At 45.1% G+C, this 16,607-nt stretch overlaps 1 protein-coding gene across 4 annotated transcripts in view; it reads left to right on the top strand.

The window, feature by feature from the left end:
- Positions 1-11,065, top strand: part of Dcdc2c (doublecortin domain containing 2C) — a 57,962-nt gene extending 46,897 nt beyond the window's left edge. The window contains exons 12-16 of one of the 4 annotated variants that reach the window (XR_001231153.1): positions 396-525; positions 2,786-2,931; positions 6,753-6,800; positions 9,400-10,219; positions 10,820-11,065. Coding sequence is in view for 2 of the 4 variants with exons in the window: in XM_013504342.1 (XP_013359796.1) it covers positions 396-525; positions 2,786-2,931; positions 4,415-4,473 (335 nt within the window). In the remaining 2 variants the exon portion in view is untranslated. Of the gene's footprint in view, positions 1-395; positions 526-2,785; positions 2,932-4,414; positions 4,584-6,752; positions 6,801-9,399; positions 10,220-10,819 lie in introns of those variants that run through there. The other 3 variants (XR_001231154.1, XM_013504343.1, XM_013504342.1) reach the window with 3 other exon arrangements.
- The last annotated feature ends 5,542 nt before the right edge of the window (positions 11,066-16,607 follow it).

Below are 16,607 nucleotides of genomic sequence, written 5' to 3'. Positions count from 1 at the left end.
GGAGGGCAGGGGCTCTGCGTGCAGTGGTGGCAGCATTTGGGTTGCAAGGACTCACACGTAGTTACTCCAGGGGCCAAGGTGACAGCGAGAACTCTTGATGACCTTTCTTAGTCTTACTCTTCTGTGGCCTGAGAGAAGGCAGGTTGAGAGACACGGACTTACTGCAGACATTGCGCGACAGTATGCTGTTTTGGATTTTCATTTCACAGTTTTATTATAATTGTATTCCACCAGTCAGTAGTTGAATCCTTTCCTCCGAATGCTGGGAAATATAATTGAGTGCTGAGGGTGTTTGCTTTTGATTTTCTACTCCCCTTGGTAACGTAAGAGAAAAACCACCCTTCTGTGTAATGAGTAACAACAAGATTATCAGAGAAGCTTTTTTTGTTTTCAAGAAAAGAGGTTTATAAAGTGGATGCCTCAGATATTAAAATACGAAGGTGGGATTGACGTCCCTTTGGAGAAGTACCTCTGCGCCCCAGAGCGCCACCTAGTGACCAGAAAAGAACTCACCGGGCAACACATGTAAGTCTCGCCAAGAGTCCGTTCACTGTTGGAACTGCGTCTCATTCACCACCTCCCTTTCTTTCTGTTGTCTGGTTTGTAATTGAGGGAGTCTGCAGTGCCCCTTTGCCTCGGGGGAGAAAGAGCCCCAGACCCTTCTTTATCTCGGCTGCCCTTCACCTCAGTTCTTCATCTTTTTCTGGAGCCCAAGGAAAACACATACTGAAACAGCTGCTCAGACATTTAAAAACGTGCACGTGTGATAAAATGCCTCCATAGCCATTTCCTGTTGGTTTTCACTTGTGTGGCAACAACCTTGCCAGGTGATCGCTCCCATTTTTCAGAGGAAAAGTGGTGACAGAGGACAAAGGACATTCAGCGGAAGTTCCTTCTTGGGGTGCCTCGCCTGTGCGGCCTTATGGGCCCCCCGTGATATTGGGCACTGGGTGCCCTGAGCAGGTGCTGGGTTTCTTGGTGAGCCTTGCAGTCTCTTCGTTCCTAGTGCCCACAGCAGCTCTTAGTTCAGCCAGAAATTGTGGCCCAGTCAAAGATTTATCTGGAGCTGGGTGTGTAATCCCAGCACTCAGGAGGCTGAGGCAGGAAGATTGCTGCAAATTTGAGGCCAGTTTGGGCTACATAGTGAGCTCAAGGTCAGCTTGAATTACATAGATAGACCTTGTCTCAAAACAAAACAAAACAAAACAAAAAAAAAAACAAAACAAAAGGAACAAACCCGTTCCACACCTTACTTACCAAGGCTATAAGGCTGTCTTCTCATTGAGTGATTGGAGCTGTTAGTGGCCACCAACTCTAACCCGTCCTGGGGAGGCAGATCTTACAGTCCTGAGATTCCCACTGGTTCCACCTTTAGTTTGCAGACTACCTCAGCCTTTCATAGATATCGTGAGAGTCTGCGGGTTTCTATTTTTCCAGGAGAAGGAAGCAATGTTAAATCCCCAAAGCTTAATTCAGGGCAGCAAAAGGTTTTCTGTAGCTCACTGGGAATACTTGTTGGCCTTGTTTCATTGCAGCTAGTTTTGTTTTTGGGAATTAAGAAGCAGGGGAGGGGCACAGGTCAGGGATAAAAGAAAGAGAGAGAAAGAGACAGAGAGAGGAGGAGAGAGAGAGAGAAAGACCAGTCTTTCTTCCAGTGAGATTTTCACTGGCTTTGCTTCCAGAAGTGCTCAGTTTCTGTGGCCAGGTCTCAGGCACAGGCTGCGACACCCACAGTGTCACGACTGCTTTTCTGCGAGGGCACCTTCTTCCCTTCCCCTTCCTTCATGGCTGAGAGTAGAATTCCCAGACGGAGCCTCTTCAGGCCAGATCTCCCTTCAGTAAGGCTTCGTTGTGTCTTTTTTTTTTCTTCGGTGCTATGACATTAGCCAGTCAGGTAGCTGAGGAACTGTTACGAAGCAGATTTTTCTCATTTTTTAATGCTCCTGCATTTGCGTGCCTTTTTGACCATCCAAGCCCGATGGGCAGGAGGTGGCAGTTCGGGTCCACAGCACCGCTGGACTGGGGGTTTCTCCTCCGTGCTGTGTGACAGCCTTCCTTCCCTTAGGACAGCAGCCAGCTCCAGGTGATGTGGGCCGCAGGGGCTCAGTTTTCCCCTTCTCCTTTTAGAGCTTTGAGGAAAGCTTCCTAGAGCTTCACTTCTAGGAACAAGGACTTTTCTGCTTCCTCTCCATTTTCATGAGAGTGGTCACAAGGAGGGCAGAGAACCACTGGGTGTCATGGCCTTCAGCCTTCGGGTGCCCTGAACCCAGCCCCCTGCCCTTTTGAGAGCCTTTGCCCACCCATTTCTCTTCTTCTCAGGGGGCTTTTGGGCACCACTATCAGTCATTTGCACTGTAGTGTGAAACTAAGTTGATCTCTACTTCTGAGGCACGACCCTGCAGCTAGAGGGTGTAGCTGCTTTTGCTGTAGAGAAGCTGATTTAGATGCGGCGAGGCCAGTGCGGTTCAGCTGGGGAGGGCAGCCCTAGTCTCCGGGGAGGGTGGGAGCTCTGCAGTTGATTTCCCAGCTAAACACCCTTCTGCACCCTAAATGAGCCCAGTGCACTATCAGGCGAAGCTCCAGCTCCGATCTCTCTGTGGAGAGGCCCCTGTGTCCCCAAGGGCATCAGTGTGGTGTCCTGGGTGTTCAGTAGGTCATCATTTACCTAGCTGGTCTTTCTTTTGATTCTGTGAACTCTGAGTGTTTTTATCGGAGGGGTTTATTATCTTTTGATTTTGATTTTTTGGAAGCTCCCTTCAGTGACGTTCTGTGATCTCTTACTTAGGTATAAAACGATGCTTAGGACGCCGACGTGGTGCAAAGGAGAGCAAGCCCTGACCCTACACCCCAAAGACCTGGTAGTAGCCCTGGAGCTGCTCTGGAGGGGCTGCGTCAGCACAGGCCAGCTGCAGGGGCCCCACGTCCTCGTGGGTAAGATGAGGCCCACATGCACCCTGCGCTTCCTACTCGCATGGCATCTGTGAATCTCTTTGTCCTCTCTGTTCCCCCTCTGTGCTGGTGACACGCAGAGGTCACGTGGGATGGATGGAGCGTGCTGGGGACCACAGCGCAGGCCAAGGGCTGGGGGTCACTGTGGACTCTGAGTTGGACTTGCTTGGGAGTTGTTTGAGCTTTGAGTCTGGAGTCTTTGTGCCTTTGGAAGGAATAAGATGGACACCGTTCTAGAGAAAAGTGTTCGTTTCTCTTGCTTTCTCCTTCGATATTTTCCTTATCACTAACTGGAAACCTTTCCCGAGAATCCCAAATTGCTGTTCTCTCTTTGGGAACAGAACTCACTCATTTCCTGTGTGGCATGTGATGTATAGGAACCTCTCTTCTGTCTGCTACAGTAAATAATCCTCAGTGACCTTCCACAGTTTTGTGAAAATTGTCTCTTAGTGATGATAGCACAGACTGTGTCTATAAGGCAGCTTCCCTCATGACCAGAGAGCCCATCTCCTCTGCCTGCCTGGTTGCCATGGACACAGGATGCAGGAGTGGTCCTCCTCCCAGTGGATGGGAGAAGCTGTCAGTAACCAGGAAGGTGTGATGTGTACTTATTTAGCAACTGTCCTTAAATAAGTGCTGTACCATTGAGCTACATCCCTACCCCCAAAATGCGTACTGAAAATCTGAAAAGCATATACAGCGTTTGCACAGCAATCTACAAGTTGATCGTCAGCCTATAAAGTCAGGGTTGTTTCTGGTCCTCATAGGTGGGTTTAATTCATGCCATAACTTATTATAGCAAGCAGTGGCTTTAGGTTTTACATTTATTTCTGTTTATTTTGCTTTGCTCTGTTTTCTTTTTTCCCTTTTTTACTAGTACTTGTTTACGGTACATAATGACTACATTTATTGTGGGGAATTCACACATGTACATAATACACTCTCATTTTTTTGGTCCCCCCATCCCTTTCTGTTTCCTCTAATTCTTATTCCTTTTCTCAGTTGCAAAAGCTCCATTTCTGTTTTTTCCAATTCTTTTTTCCTCCTCCTCCTTCTTTCTTTCCTCCCTGTCTCCATCTCTTGTTCCCCTTTGCAAAAGGTCTCCCTACTTCCTATTATCTTTTGGTTTTGTTGTTTATTTACACTTTGGGGTTCTCATTTATGAGGAGCCCAGTGATACTGAAGCGTGTGTGTCTGATTGTTTTACTTAACGTTCTGGTCTCGGGGTGCACCTGTTTTCCCACAGATGACTCAGCTGACCTCTCTTTAGAGCAGAGTAGTCCTCTACTATGTATGGACGCCACATTCGCTTTATCCACATGTGCTGATGGACATATAGGCTGCTTCCAGGATTCAGCCATTATAAACTGTACCGCCACGTGTCTTCTAAATACTGCTATGGTGAACATTTTTGAATACAGAAAATAAAACTGTTCTAAGAATAAAACACATGTTGTGATTACAGGAGAGCGAATTAGGACCTGGCTGGTCAGGAGTGCGTTCACACCACCGGCAAAGATTTAGTGAATGCAAGATGCTTTCTGATGTAACTGCGATTCCCTATAAGGACTCAGTAAATGCCTGTCCTGATTTATTGAAGGATGTTCCAGCTCAAAGAGAAATCAGTTGCCTAGGTAATATAATAGCTACCTTATTAAAAAAATCAAATGCTATGTAAACTTCCGGCTTCTGGATTCTCATTCACTAAACATACTTTCAACCGGCACAGTGGATTTCTTGCCACACATTTGAACCTGATGTCTTAATTCATACCTGGCAGCTTCTGAGTGTTACAGCCGTCACAAAAATAAGTGCAAATAAAAGCATAGGTTTTAAACTAAGTGTTAAATCCACACTCTGGTCATGTCCAGACCACGCTCAGGTTCAGTGTAGGGCGAGTGGGTTTCCAGCTGCCCAGCTGTAGGGCACATCTGGCCCTTGGTGACCTCTGACCTCCATGGCTGTAATCAAACCCTGCCTTCTTTTCAACCCTTAGTGCTTGTTCTTTTTATTTTAAAATTTTCTTTTGTTCCTCTTATTTTTTGAATTTATGTGATATATGTGCATTTCTATTTCACACTTTTGTTTTATGACGAGATGGTGGTGGTATAGGAAGTCTGCTTTCACCTTGGGGAGTGGGTACATGTACACTACACGACTTAGGTCTTCTTAAATCTCTTTCTCCTTCCCACCTGGGTACCTCCCTCCTTTTGTCTCTAAAGCCACTTTCCCGGCCTTCATTCTTATTGCTGCTCTTATTTTTAGTTCATGTTTACGACATACAATGTTTACACTCACTGTGGGTTTGGTACTTGTTCACGACACATCTTAAATCTTCTTACTTCTCCTCCCTTCTTCCCTGCCGTCCATCCCTGGGATCCCTTCCCATCTGCAAAAGCTCTAGCTCCCTGTTTCCTTTATCTTGCTCTTTATTTGTACTTTGCCTGACTCAAATGAGAGATGCCATGCAGTACATACACTTGTGTGTCTCTGATATATTTCACTTAATATTTTCCAAGTGTATCCATTTTCCTACACACGTCTCAAAGTTATCTTCCTTTATAGCTGAGCAGTACTCCATTAGGTATAAATACCACATTGTCTTTATCCGCTCGTCTGTTGATGGGCATACAGGCTGCTTCCAAGATGTAGCTATTAGGAATCGTGCTGCTGTAAACACGGGTGTGCATGGGTCACTGTGATATGATGTCTCTAACTCTTTTGGGGAGACACAGATGGGTCAAATGGAATTTCTAGCTCTGTTTGAGGAACCTCTGCACTGACTTCTACAGTATTTGTACTACAGTAGTATACATTTCCATTCTACTCCAGTTTTTAGCCCCCCCCCCCCGCAGGTATAATATCTGCAGCCCAATGTCCTGTGGGCCTCTCAGATTCCTGCCTCAGTGGCTGCACTTTGCTCAAGCACCTGCGCTGCGTCTCATTGCCAATGCTGGGTGTTCTGCACAGCGTCGGCCTGGTTTCTTGGCTTCTGAGTTCAGTTTCACAGAAGTGGTAGCTGTGTCGGCAGCAGCGTGGACACTCAGATGCACTACGAATGCAGAGAGTGGAATCGGTATCTTTAGCTGGCTTGGTGACAGGGCGGAGGACCCTGTAAACTCTTCCCAACCCCTGAAATCAAGTCAGAGCTGTTGGGTGGGACTTGAAGTGGCCTGGATCTGGAGAAGACTGTTGTTGAATTTATCTGTGTCACACCTGTGTGTCCTCGTGGTGGTGCCCTCTTGGGAAGTGCTGGTGTGAGTTACACTCTCCACCAGTGTGTGAGTTTTCCTCCCTTAGAGCGGATATTCACCTTCAATTGCTGTTTAATGTTGAGGTTTCCAAGAAGCAGCTGCTATTTAAACACAGCAAGTTTACATTTTCTGATTGCAGACTCCATCCAGCAGTCCAGCCAGAGAGACCTTGTGACCCGCTGCCTCTAGGGTGGTGAAGGAAATGCCACCACCTGCCACCAACATCCTGCTGTGATGCTAAAACACATACCTAAATAACTAACTCAAGTAACATCCACTTTTCTCCATGGGGAAGAAAAGCAAGAAGATCAACATGCTTCCGGTTGCCCTGTAATCTCAGGAAGTGCAGTCATGTTGGCATGGATTTGTGCATAAGAAAAGCACGACTGCGTTGTTAACGAGGCCAGCAGTTGGCCCTAACTTCTCTCTGAATGAGTTAGAATGATCTCCCATTCCAGTGATTCTTTTAGCCATAGATTTTACATTAGAATCTCATCATAGAGGAAGCCTTGGGTCAAATTATTGATGTTTGGATTTTTCTTTTTTCAGCATCTCTCAAGAACTTCAACAAGAATAAAAAAGTGGTTCCGCTTCCTGGTAAGAGCATATGCCATCTCTGTCGTTCATGGGTGCGTGGCATCTTAGGCCTGATGGTAGCTTCTCTGTGTCTACTCTGTCCACCCATGAGTCGCCCACTGGGAAGGCCACACTTTATTCCTGGCCCACTCTGGGTGTCTGCCAGCCTTTCTGTCCCCCGCAGCCTTCCACGAGGTTCCTTTGGTTTTGAATGAACTACATGCTTAGAACTACATGCGGAGACCTCTAAGCCATGTTTTGTATGGCAGCTTTTAGGTCAGCTGACAAATGAATATTTTGCCTTTCCCAGTGGTGAATGAGCTGCTGAGTCAGTCGTTGCACTTAGGCAGATCTTTTATTATTCAATTTTAACGTTTCACTGCACCTAGTTACCCTTATGGTATTTTATAAACCAGCGGGTAGGGCAGAGAAAAATACAGCTCTGGAAAATAGTGATTTCAGGAAGTTTCAGACAGGAGGCTTGAGAGGAACGCAGGTATCCTGGGGTGCTCTGCCTTGGGTTGCAAGGCAGTTGGGGGGTGCATTGAGTCCTGAAAGAAGAAAGCACAGAACCAGAGGAACTCAATACCGGCAGCTCACGGGGAAGGCAGATGAACTTGGGAATTTTGAAACCAGAAAGAAGGGGAAAAATATATATATGCACACACAGTATAGCTAAGATAATTGTGCTCCTAATTCCTGTTAGTTCACTGAAAGGAACATGTAGTGCTTATATTGTCAGATCAGTTTTGCCTGCCCATATCTGGCAATCTGAGCAGCTACTTTGAAGATAAAAGTACGCAATATAATAACCATTGTTTGTTTTAAAATTCTGTTCAGCTTGTTTTAAAATTCTGTTTCTTTTTTATTGTTTTAAAAAAAATTCTCTCTAAAATTAACGTATTAATATAGCACAGATATTGTTACTCTTCTCTGTAATATGTCTTATGTATATTAGTATGCTCTTTGTCTAAACGCGTTTTCATATCTTAATATTTCACTTTGAATTTCGCCTGTTCTGTTTCGTGTGGGTCTAGGGGTGCTGTGTGCATGTGGCGCTTGGGTGGTGGTGGTTTCCGCTTTCTTCAGTCCTGGACTCTTTCATTTATCAAACATTTTCTGGCTTCTCCTGCGTGCCAGCTGGGTGCTTGAGAAACGATGGCGAGGGAGCCGCAGTGCTTGTGCGCCTATGCTCAGGCACTCACGGCCTTGTGGGGAGACAGACGGGGTGTGCGTGTGTGGAGATGCAGGGGGACCTGGACATGCAGGATGCTAGAGTGAGGAGCTGCACAGAGAAGGGGATGCAGGGGTTGGGAGCAGCAATGGAGGGAACTGAGAAGGGCTGGCCAGCAGTGGCCAGGCGGACCATGGACTGGAGGGGAGGTGGGTGGAGGAATCAAATGCCCAGGTGCATGGGGAGGGGACGGTGCCTTTGCAGAGACGTAGCTTGCCTAATGAGGCTGGAACGTGTGTGTGTGTGTGTGTGTGTGTGTATCTGTGTCTGTGTGTGTGTCTGTGTGTGTATGTGCTTGTAAAGAAGCATATGCGAAGAAGACAGAAATGAGCCAATGGTCAGCTCCTGATCCCCTGTCTGCCAGAGAGGCTGAGTGGGACACAGAATACCAAGCTTGCATCTCAGTGGCTCCAGTGACACCAGTTTCCTCCGTGTGCTCAGAAAGAGCATGGTGGGCTGGGCTTTCCGAGCCGTCTCTCTCTCTCATACAGCAACTTGGGGACCTTGGTGTTGTGATGCTACCGCCTTTGACCTGGGCTCTGAGCTGAGCCAGTGCGGGAGCCCTGCCCAACCACGCTCTTGTTTGTCACTGGGGAGAGTTTGGTCTTCGTGCACTGGGTAGTGTTACAGTGGGGAGACGGTGTGACCAAAGGCATGGTTTCACTTGTCAGTGGGTGACCAGAGAGCAGGAGGGGCATTCACAAGATTGTCCTCATTGGATGGTGAAGTGGGACCCAGGCAGCATGGCCAAAAGGAGGTGACAACTGTCTGGGAGGAAGATCATGGGGTCCAGACGTGCACACCGAGGGACAGAGTATCAGGAGGAGGTTTTTGGATTTCCTCTGCCCAGGGGCCCTTATCTAGGTAGGGATGGTGTTGGCCTCAGTACCTGTGGTTTGGGGTATGGAAGGCGAGTACTGTACACACCAGTGGTCTTCCTGAGCCCCGAAGGGCGCTTTCTGTGCTTTGGTGGCTTTCTGTAGAACGCTGGCTCCTGATGCTCCTGTCTCCTGATTTCTTCCTCTTTTAATCGTAATAAAAGTACTTTCCCCATCTCAGGGACTCAGAGGAAAAGGAAGTCTGTCCTGTGGCTTGTCAGTTTTTAAATGGTTACTGGCTCGTATCTGTTAATATCAAGTGACACGTCTTTAAATCCAGCTTCTCTCTATCTGTTTTATGCTTTTCTGGGATCATATTTCTACGCGAGAGTAAAAGGGGAACATATTTGAAAGGACACTGTGACACTGTGAGAATTTCAGATGACCACAGTCACTGCCCAGTCATTGATATAGCAGGGACATTTTTCTTCTGTCATGTATTTCAGTTGGTTAGTAGGCCACTAATGTTTATTGGTAATTGTGTTTTATTTTGTTTACTGTAAACAAGAAAAAGAACAATATGACATTCTAGAGGGAAAAAATACATCTGTACTACGAGAAACTCCAGTAGAAATAGAAGCCCAAAGACCAACACCAGTGGAACTGCGAACACAAGAACATTTGTCACCAACACAAGGAGAACAAAGACTTGAGACACCACAACCTCCCGAAAGGTCATCTTCTGAACAAACATCGAAACAACAAACACCCGAGACACCACAGTCTCCTGAACCATTGTCCTTTGAAAAAACATCTCAAGGACAAAGACTCAAGACACCAAAATCTCCTGAGTCATTGTCCTCAGCAAAAACTTCCCAAGGACAAAGATCCCAGACACCAAAATCTTCTGAATCATTGTTCTCTGAGAAACCATCTGAAAGACAAAGACCCAAGACACCCAAATCTCCTAAACCATTGTCCTCTGCAAGATCATCCCAAGGACAAAGATCTCAGACCCCCAAATCTCCTGAATCATTGTTCTCTGCAAAAACATCCCAAGGACAAAGATCCCAGACACCAGAATCTCCTGAACCATTGTCCTCTGAGAAACCATCCCAAGGACAAAGATCTGAGATGCCAAAATCTCCTGGACAATTGCCTTTGGAACAGCTATCCCAGGAACAAAGTCCTGAGCCACAGGAGTCCCCTCAGCCATTAACCTTGGGACAATGAGCTCAGATACACATGACTCAGGGACCAGAAGACATACAAATGCCACAAAAACAAAATATCAGCTGTGTTGTGAAGAGCAACCTTCTGAGGCTGAAAAGGATCATGAGACGAATGAAAATAAAATTATACACTTTTCCCCATTTTATGTGAAAGAGGTATGCCAACAGAATATTAAGACTGAGAATTTCATATTTGGATGGCCAGACTTAAATTTAGAAAGCTGCTGAAAATGCATTTCCTCTGGAGTTCCTTCCTGTAGTACCTGATTGTAGGACGGGAAGGGGAGGGATGTTTTCTGGGACGATTAGTATAGTGTTGCTACCTGCGGCAGACCTTTCCTTCTTAATGATTCACCCACCCCGGGAGCCAGTATGACTTGGCCATTCTAACTCACACAAGCCGTGTGTTTTAGCACAGTCAAAGCTGGGAGAGCAGGGGGTGGAGGGAGGGGCAGGAGGCAGCAGAGGACAGTTTCAGATCCCCAAAATGTGGTGGTCACTAGCACTGAGCCACTTGAGACATGCTCAGGACCGACCGTGCTCTGCATTGGTACCTGCAGAGAGGCACATGACAGTCTGCTGTCTGTGGGTGACTGTCACCTAGTGCCACAGGCCCTAGGTCCTTGCCTTGCCCTGAAACCAAGCACAGCACCCCCATGTGCCAGGTCCCATGAAAACCAGTGTGTGTGGGGGTGCCATGTGGCCAGATCACAGCTCATGGAAGTTTTCTGTTACCTGCTTTTCTGTGTCTTTCAGATGACCTGGGAGTAGCAACCAACACCTCAACCCAAACACCTTTCTGTCTATTTGATGTCTTTTCTTCAACCGTGGGCTTGCACTTTGCACATGGACATTTTAACAGCAGGGAAACCATGTTTGAGGAGAAACTAACGCCCCATCCTGGTGACTTGTCAAAAGCTAAGAACATTTGCCTATGTAGTCCATTGCACCACTTCCTTTGCCTGGTGATATTCTTTTTAGTAAACATTTAAAAGAATGAAATGTGGTTCTTTATCCATAAGCCTCACAGTGATCATTCAGAAAAGCCAGAGAAATTGGAAATCATTCATGTCCATTTCTCCCTCGTTTTTTTTTCTTGGAATGTGTACAGGAAAGTATTGTTTTGTTTTTACCCAACTTGAAAGTTCTTGCTAAAAGAGGAACTCATATATGAGTTAAGACGTGAAAGCATTTTTTTAGTCTTTTTGAGACAGAGTTTCATTATGCAGTTCAAGCTGGCCTTGAACTCACTTTGTAGCCCAGGTTGTCCTTGAACTTGCAGTGATCTTCCTGCCTCGACCTCTCTAGTGCTGGGATTACAGGTGAGCGCTTGGTCATGAAAGCATTTTACCTCCCAAATGATTGCCAAAGAAAAAAGAAGAAGGATCCAGTGTTAGCTGTGAAAGGATTTTATTAATTATTTACTTATGAAAGCAAAAATAATACCTGTGTGTATTCATTATATATATGTTGGAGACCACTACAAAGTGGCTCCAAGCAGGATTTAATATTAACCAATTGGCTTTCTGTGTTTACTTGTGAGTTGTCTGAAGGCTGCAGCTGAGGATGTCTGGCTCCAACCCCAATTAAAGGAGACTGTAGCTGCAAGCATCTCACTCCTGCTGTGAAGGCCTTCCTGGGGATAACATAGTTCTCCTAAATTAACATAATGTATTACTTGGAAAAGTCCTGCCCACATTCCCGTGCTTTTTGAGTATCCTCCTCCTTTGTTTGTAAACCAAATAGATACGGGCTGCCCAAGAAGTCTTGGGCAAAACTCAGACAATATTAAAGTTGTAAGAGAGTTAGTCCTTCCGGGAGCCCTGAAATCATTACAATTGTCTGATTTATTTAAGCCTTTGCCATCCACTCGCTTGGGAGATTGCAGGCCTGATCAGCCTGCAATAATTTAGGATTATTTAACCCAGTTTTCAATATACATATTTCCAAGTTTAAGGACAAAAGGTTGAATAGTATATCATTAGTAAAGATTATAATTTCAGCAAATTATGTCTTCAAATCATTCTATTCATCTCTGGACATTTGAAGGTTGTTTTGCTGAAATAAACATGGCTTTTATCTCTATGTTTGCGTTATAGTCATATTTAAAGAAGTTGTTGGTTATAAGCCTTTATATTTTGGTAAAAACAATCATGTGCTACCAACAAGATTAAAATTTTCACCATAGAGAATTACATGTCTTCATTTCCAAGACACTGAACATTGTTAAGAACTTAAGTGTTTTTTACTGTTATATTACTGTTAGAATACAGTAGTTATTCCTATTGGCAACAGGCTTACTAGTTTCATCCTATTTTTTACTGATGCTTAAAAGGATTTTAGAAGTTGGTCTGAATTAAAATTTGTTTTTATCTGACCCTAAATGCCAACTGCCTATCTTGTTCTAAAACTCTCACTGCTTTTTGAAAATAGACAGATTTTATGTGTTGCAAGATCCAAAATCTTTAAAGATGAATTGTAGCAGTTTCACAATCCCATGTTTGTATATTCTAAATCAAACTAGTCTTTTATAAAAAGTTAAATGTGAACTTTTTTGCCTGCACATAAATAAGTTTCTTTGTTGAAATTGTCCAAGGTTGCTGTATTAATTCCCCAAACCTCCATTAGTAATGCCATATCTCAGACTCAAGGTGAGATTTCTTCCTTAAGCACACTCAAGTGGCCAGAGACCAAAGGCATTTGAAAACACTTCACAGCTTTCAGGAATGTGTCTATAACTTTAAAATGTATTGAAACCTTTTCTTTTCCTTATAATTGGGGGAGGCTATGTGTTTCCATGTGTGTGTTTGTGGGAAAGAGATTGTTCAAAGAGGAAAAATTTTGCTTTTTAAAAATTTTTCAAAATCAAGCAACAGTCCTAGATTTGATGGTGAGAATCTTATTTCGTTGTTTTCACACTTTTTATTGAAATGTACAGTGAAGTTAGTAATTGAGAGTGAAGAAAAGGAATAAGAAATTTTAAGAAAGAACAAAAGATACTTGATAAAAGCTTACATAAACTTAAAGAAAAATGGGCAATGTGGTAAGCATGCATTTAAAGGTTAGGCTTTGAGATTTGAAAAGGACAGTCGGGTAGAATGATACAAATAATAAGTTCACTAACTTGGAAAGTGGGAGGGATTTTTTAGGAATAAAGTTGGTAATTTTAGAGGACAATTTAGGGAGATATCAAAAGGGAGATGGGTGTTTTCCAACTTTAAGACATTTTAATAATGGAGCCTGGACTAGGTAGTCATAAAATTGTTTTAAAAGGTAAGTCTAGGAGAAATGTTATTATCAATTGCTGTTATATCCAGAGGAATGACTGGGAATTAAGAAATACAAGAAGGGAAGAGAGAATTTAAAGGTGGTGTATGAGTCAGGGTTTACTAGAGAAACAGATATAACATAAAATATACAAATGTACAAAAAATTACAAGTTTGGCTTACAATGGTCAGCTACAGTGCTGGATGAGGAAGTGTGCAGAGGGTGTCTGCACGCTGGAGATTGAAGAGCTCAGTCCCAGGCCTGGAGCTCACTGCAGTGTCTGTGCAAGTCCGTGTCAGGAGGCTGATGGGTCTGTGATGGAATGCTGAAGAACCTGTGAGGAAAGCTGGAGAGCCTACACCAGAAGGCTGAAGAGTCCCAGGTGGAAGCCGAACAGTCTGCACCAGAAGTCAGGAGATGACTAAGCTGAAGGCGAAGAGGAGCTTCTCTGAAGAACCGGCAGCCAGTCCTTTCTCAATTCCCTTTTATTGTATGCAGCCTACCTGCCCACAGCAGTGGGTTGGGGGTTGGGGGGGTAGGGGGTGTTGGGGAGTTGGTCCTCTGTACTCACACCCTCCGCGTGCCTTTGTCTTGCACAGGCTCAGGAGGAATACCAGGTGAGGACCCTGGCCCGCTGCTGAGTCACACGGTTAACCTTCTAAACTTCTCAAACTGACACAATGAACAACATCCCAGCTGGGTAAGGGCGTGTCCTTTTCACCCCAAGATGCAGAACTGCTGAGTCATTTAGCCAAGCCTCTAGACTCCTCAAATTGACACAATGTGTCAACCATAACAGGTGGTATGTGGAATTATTTCCTTAAAGGTAACTGAGGTTCAGCACTCCTTAAAGTTGTTGGCAAATATTTAGTAATACGTATAGACAGATTATCTCTAAAGATGCAGGATTATGCGATGTCAGACATGGAAAAAATGAAAAGGTAAGGAGAGGGTATGTTGAGCACTATTAGATGACTTGAGGATTTCCTTAAGGCAGGAAACCGGATTTTGTATTTACCTCTGGAAAATATGCATGGGTATTTTATGCAGCTGGGTCTCTATGGGAAAGTAAGAGGATGCGAGGTAAAACAGGCAGGCAGGACAATAATAAGTGAAATCACATCTAGGTTAAAAGGAGGAGCGATGAGCAGGTGTTTCCTGGTTAGAATCAGAACATCATTAGTTGTTCAGAATTCCTTTTGAATCATAGACGTTTTGCCAGAACCCAAACCCACAGATTTGACACCCTTCACTATGGGAGACCCCATAAGCAAAGCTGTAGAAGAATGTGAAGTGGGAATCCAATAAGGCGTATCAATTGGACAGTATCAGAACCTAACCGAGGTTCCTAGGGAAATACGGAGAGAGGAGAGTTTGAAAACATCGTTAAGCTTCTGAAACCAGCAGTAGAAACTAGAAGAAAAACTATGGAAACACATTTCTCTCTTATGGAAGAAAATATGGCAAAAGATACTCTTTCTCCCATCACTGAAGTAGTAGAGGTTGTTTAGGGCTGGGAAAAGTCAAAAGCTTCTTAGACCAAGTTCTGAAGAGCACTCGTAGTTCAGGGATCCCTGTTTGGGGTTCCTGTGTCTCGGATGGGTGATGACTTTTGGTGACTGCTGTTACCATGGTGATGCTTTGTGGCGGCGGTGGGGGGGGGAGTCCTTTTTTCCTGGGCTCATCTCAGCATGGTCTCTGGGGCATGAGGACTCAACTTTCTTCCTGCTGTTGTCTGTTATCTTCCTATCTTCTGGTGGCTTGATTGTAATGGGCTGGGTGCAGATCTCTGTCTTTTTTTGGAGCTTACTGAGTGAGCATGGTGTTAAGGTGATGATTGGACAGAGACTTCCTCAAACGTCTTCAATCGTGTCCCCAGGCTTTTCTGAGGGCTCTGAGTGTGTGTCCACCTTCAGTGTACGGCCAGGGGTTTTCAGCTCTACCTTAGCCTTTGCTTCCTTCCACCTCAGGGTCAGCTAGAGGTGACAGTTTTGTGCCTTTTCAAGTCTTTTCTGTGCTCTGGACATGCTTCTGGCCACATGAACCCTCAGGAATATGTCAGAACTTTGCAAAGCCTTCTACAAACATCTCATTCCCTGGTTTTTCTTTAAAACTAAAACTCAGAAGTTTTTGGTCAGCCCTGTGCTGTTGCTATATCAGGTAGCTGTGAAGTGGCAGTTGCCACTCTTGTTTTTGACAAATGCCTCAGGGCTGCTCATACACAGAGAGCTCTGAGTCAGGTAAAGGAGGGATGAGCCTGTGGTGCGCAGAGTTCTGGGTGTGAGCTTCTGTGGAATCCCAGACCTCTCCTGCTTCCCCCAGGGGTGGGGGTTAGTGGCTGTCTTCACAGCCCACATGGTCACCAGGTAACTACTTTTAAAGGCCACTGATGAGAATGAGGGACAGAGACTGGACCAGGGCAAGTTCAAATGCTGCAGTTTACCAAGGTATTTGTGTTGAATAAGTGCTTTTTGTGTAGCTGCTATCTTTCAATTTCTTTTTCATTTTCTAGGGCCTTTTCTTTTTTCTTTTTGTTTTTTTGGAACAGGATCTCACTGTGTAGCCCAGGCTGGCTTTGAACTCATGGCACCCCTCCTACCTCAGCCTCATAAGTGCTGAGACTATAGACAGATGCCACCACACTTGGCTTCTGGAGCTTTCAAAGAGCTGATTTTGACCCTTTTTGCTAATGCCTTTGTTACTTATATGAAGGTGTTGTTTTATGGCTTGGGTCTAGATTATCTTCCTCCCAAAGCCGCATGATGTTATAGATGGGGTTTTTTCAGAGGTGACCAGTGTGATGCAGGGATTAAGGGTCTCCTACTCCTGGTGTGGGTAGCACTGCCCAAAAGGTGGGGCAGCCTGGATGGAATATAAAGGTAGGCTTGCTGCTGCTGCTTGCTTCAGTTTGTTGCTGTCACTTTGCTGCCTTTTGCCTCCCCTGCTCTGCCATGAGCTGTTTCTCCTCTGCAGTGCCCCTCTGTCATGCCACCCTGCCTTGGAGCCAGCCAACTGTGGACTGAAACCTCTACAAATTACAAAATGAAATAAACCTTTCCTCCTGAACTTTGGGTGTTGGGTATTTTGTCTCAGCAACCAGAAAAGTACCTAAGACAGGCATGGTCCTCATCCTGGAATTTCCAATATGTGTGACTTGGCCAACAGGAAGAGTGCAGGTCTCCCGAGTGCAGAATTCAGAGCAGCTACTCCTGCAGCCATCCACCTGGGGTTCCAGTGGGGTTTTCTCTCCCACCACCCTCATCTTTGTCACAGGGA

Source organism: Chinchilla lanigera, unplaced genomic scaffold (genome assembly GCF_000276665.1).
Source record: "Chinchilla lanigera isolate Chin_1 unplaced genomic scaffold, ChiLan1.0 scaffold00086, whole genome shotgun sequence".
In the NCBI taxonomy this organism is placed as follows: domain Eukaryota; kingdom Metazoa; phylum Chordata; class Mammalia; order Rodentia; family Chinchillidae; genus Chinchilla; species Chinchilla lanigera.
This window is presented reverse-complemented; position numbering and strand designations above follow the sequence as displayed.